The sequence below is a fragment of the Amphimedon queenslandica genome, unplaced genomic scaffold (assembly GCF_000090795.2).
Source record: "Amphimedon queenslandica unplaced genomic scaffold, v1.1 AMPQUscaffold_9124_Cont18930, whole genome shotgun sequence".
Taxonomy (NCBI): domain Eukaryota; kingdom Metazoa; phylum Porifera; class Demospongiae; order Haplosclerida; family Niphatidae; genus Amphimedon; species Amphimedon queenslandica.
In genome coordinates, this window is record NW_003550604.1 from 1 (window position 1) to 3,220 (window position 3,220).

The following is a 3,220-nucleotide window of genomic DNA, read 5'->3' on the forward strand; positions in this document are numbered from 1 at the left end:
TAACTGAAGGAAGATCTATATATGAGTACACACTGATGGTATAGGTACTCATTGGTGAGAGATCTATTAGTAAAATTTCATTGTCTCTAGTAGATACTACATTCCTGGTTACACCTCCAGTAGTATACTCAATCACATATCCATTAGCCTCTGTTAAAATTGTCCAGTTCACTTTAATAATATTTTCATTTAATATAAACCCTCTCACATTATTTGGAGGACCACTAGGAGCTAGAAAAGAGACGAAGGTATCTACTATTGATTAAAGTATAATCATACCATGCAGTATCACAGATTGACTGTAGTTGACTCCTCCAATCATTGCTATACAGGTAACATTAACTGACACTCCCAGTGGATCAGGATATACCAGTAGTGTGTTGTTGTATGTCAGGACATCAATTGATGAATAGTTTGAGTTATTCTTCATCACTCCATTCACTAACCAGTAAACATCAGTTGAAGGATTTATATCAGTAGTTGTGATACAATCAATATGATATTGAGTGTTATTGAGTTGTGTAATGGATGAGACTAGTATCCAATTGATTGAATTAATAACTAGAAATACATCAACAATGTTACAAGTACATTAAAAGCTGCATGTAGCAATACCTGTAGATAAGGTCTGTACACTGATTGTACTACTAGCAGGTCCCAGTAATTGTTGATAGGCTCTGACTGTGATGCTATAAGTTGTTTCTATATTCAGTCCTTTCAGTGTGATTGTATTATTACTACTTCCCTCCACCTGTACTGTCTGCACAGTGTCTGTGTCACTAGTGACATTGACTACATATCCATCAGCATCAGATGAATCAAGTGCAGTCCAACTGACAGTGATAGTGGTAGCTGTCTTGTTGACTTCAGTAAGAGAAGAGGGAGCAGTTGCTGGTACTAATAATTTTTATTGGTATCAAAATTATTGGTCTTCATTGACATTACCTTTTATAGTTACATTACGTATTCTAATTGCAGCAGCACCAGGATGATCTGCTACCCTGCACTGATACATTTGATCTCCAGTAGTTGATTGACTGATTGACCCACTACTGACAGTCATTCCATCCCATCTGATATTAACAGTATATCTTATTATGTAGGTACTACTAACTAACACAGTACCAGGACAAGGGGAATTGCTATTTTCATCATCACAATTAGTGTAACTAGCCAGTGCAGTACCACCAATGCTCATACTAATATCATACTCATAGTGTCCAATTTTAATACAATTCAGTTTGTATTCCTGAGGATATACTGTTATATCAGAAGGAAGATCAGCAACAGTAAATGATTCTATCTCTGCAAATCCTACAAATAAAAGTTATTACATCAGTAAGTGATTATAGTCTCCTCTTACTGAATATATTAGCAAAGATGATGTTAGTGTTAGGATCTGAACAATCAGTGGGTAGACAACACTTGTACCAGCCTTCTTGATCTGCTGATAGTCCCTGAGCAAGATAAAGACTGATATTAGCATTAGGTGAAGTGACATTAGTACAACGAAAAGGATCACTGTCACTATTACTGTTACAGTCAACAGGATCATCAGGATCAGTAACTCTAACCCACTGACCAGTAGTTAGACTAGTACCAGGTAACACACATGATATAGCTTCAGTAACTTCATCGACACTACTATCCCAAGTGTATGATCCATTAGTATAACAGTTTCCATCATGCCTCAAGTAGATACCTATAAAAACCTATACAGTTGTTATTATACAAATCCAGTGTCTTACCTGAGGAAGGTGGACATTGACTAATAACTTCACTGACACTCAACAAGAAGGCAACCACTACCAGTAAAGACATGCCAGCAACTTTATTTAAAAGTAAACAAATCTACAGTCGTGAATATTACTGCTTTCTTTTCTTTATGCTTCAATGACAATGTTTTTTGTACTAATAGAACTGAAGCATATTTTTACCAACACAACAATAAATATTTATGATTTATATAAATATTTACCTCTTGTGTTGACCAAACCAGATCACAGAATGCACCTTCACGAGGTATCTCAATACCAGGATCAATAATTCTGATAGGAAAAAGTAACAAGTAAAGGAATTTAATTTTATTTGGTTATCTGTATTACAATGAACATGAGAATGTGAGCAGTAAAGTGTCCTATGCTAAATAAAGGAATGAATTAGTTTCTAAAATTAATGTTTTCCTTGAAATCAAAATCATACAAATAGTATCATGTAATGGATGCCATCTTTCTACTCTAAAGCTTGTTATAATGTTATTTGAATAATGTCCCACTATCTATTAGTACAGCAATTAATCCAGTATGCATGTGTGCATAATCAAAAAAGTTTAGTTTATGTTTCATATATGTTAATGTCATCAACATGGTGTATGACATCATCAGTATCCAATGCTTCATAAACAGCAGGAGGTACAGCAGCAGCAGGTGGTTCATCATCAACAACAACAACAGGTTTAACTGGTTTATCATCAGTAGTAGATCCACCAACAATAGGTTTAACTGGTTTATCATCAGTAGTAGATGCACCAACAAAAGATTTAACTGGTTTTTTATGAGTAGTAGATTCATCAACAACAGGGAGTTTATTATCACACTCCTCATAAATTACTGCTTTATTTAATTCATGAAGACCATACGATTCACATTCTTTCATTGTTATGTCTTCATCATTTCTATTGTTGTACATAATTATAATCCTAACATTATTAGACACACTAACACACTGACTTATTTGATTCTTCAGCAGAAGATTTACTTGTTTTTGTGGCAATCACAGGGTATATAAATCTTTAGTACACATATATTATTTTTAATTTGGAAATTGTTCTTCTTACTTTATAAAGCAGTAGATATTGACAGCAAGACTAACAGCTAATAGAATCATCAATATAGCTACAAAAATCCCCAGTCCAATAGCAGCACCATCATTAGATGCATTACAACTGCTGCTAGTAGTAGCTATAGAAAGTATAATTCACAATCATTATGATTAGATCATACCTCCAATCTCTACTAAAATAGGATCACTGAAGGGACCTCTTCCAACAGAATTGACAGCAGCTACACTGATGTTATACTCAGTACCAAACACAAGCTCATTTACATATACATTCTGTATAAGTACATTATATTCAATGAATCTACCACTGAGTTGAGAACAATTGATCTCATTCCACATAATCCTATTAGTATTTGGATTAACATGAACAGATGTGGGT

The 3,220-nt window shown here is 34.2% G+C and overlaps 1 protein-coding gene across 1 annotated transcript; it reads right to left on the reverse strand.

The window, feature by feature from the left end:
• Window positions 1-2,233: 2,233 nt before the first annotated feature.
• LOC109591019 (uncharacterized) lies at window positions 2,234-3,214 on the reverse strand. Its single transcript, XM_020006837.1, has 4 exons — window positions 3,003-3,214; window positions 2,837-2,960; window positions 2,730-2,789; window positions 2,234-2,674 (listed from the first exon to the last, which is right to left on the reverse strand). Exons 1-4 carry the CDS (start codon window positions 3,178-3,180, stop codon window positions 2,335-2,337), a joined length of 702 nt encoding a protein of 233 aa, XP_019862396.1. The 5' UTR covers window positions 3,181-3,214; the 3' UTR covers window positions 2,234-2,334.
• Window positions 3,215-3,220: the final 6 nt, after the last annotated feature.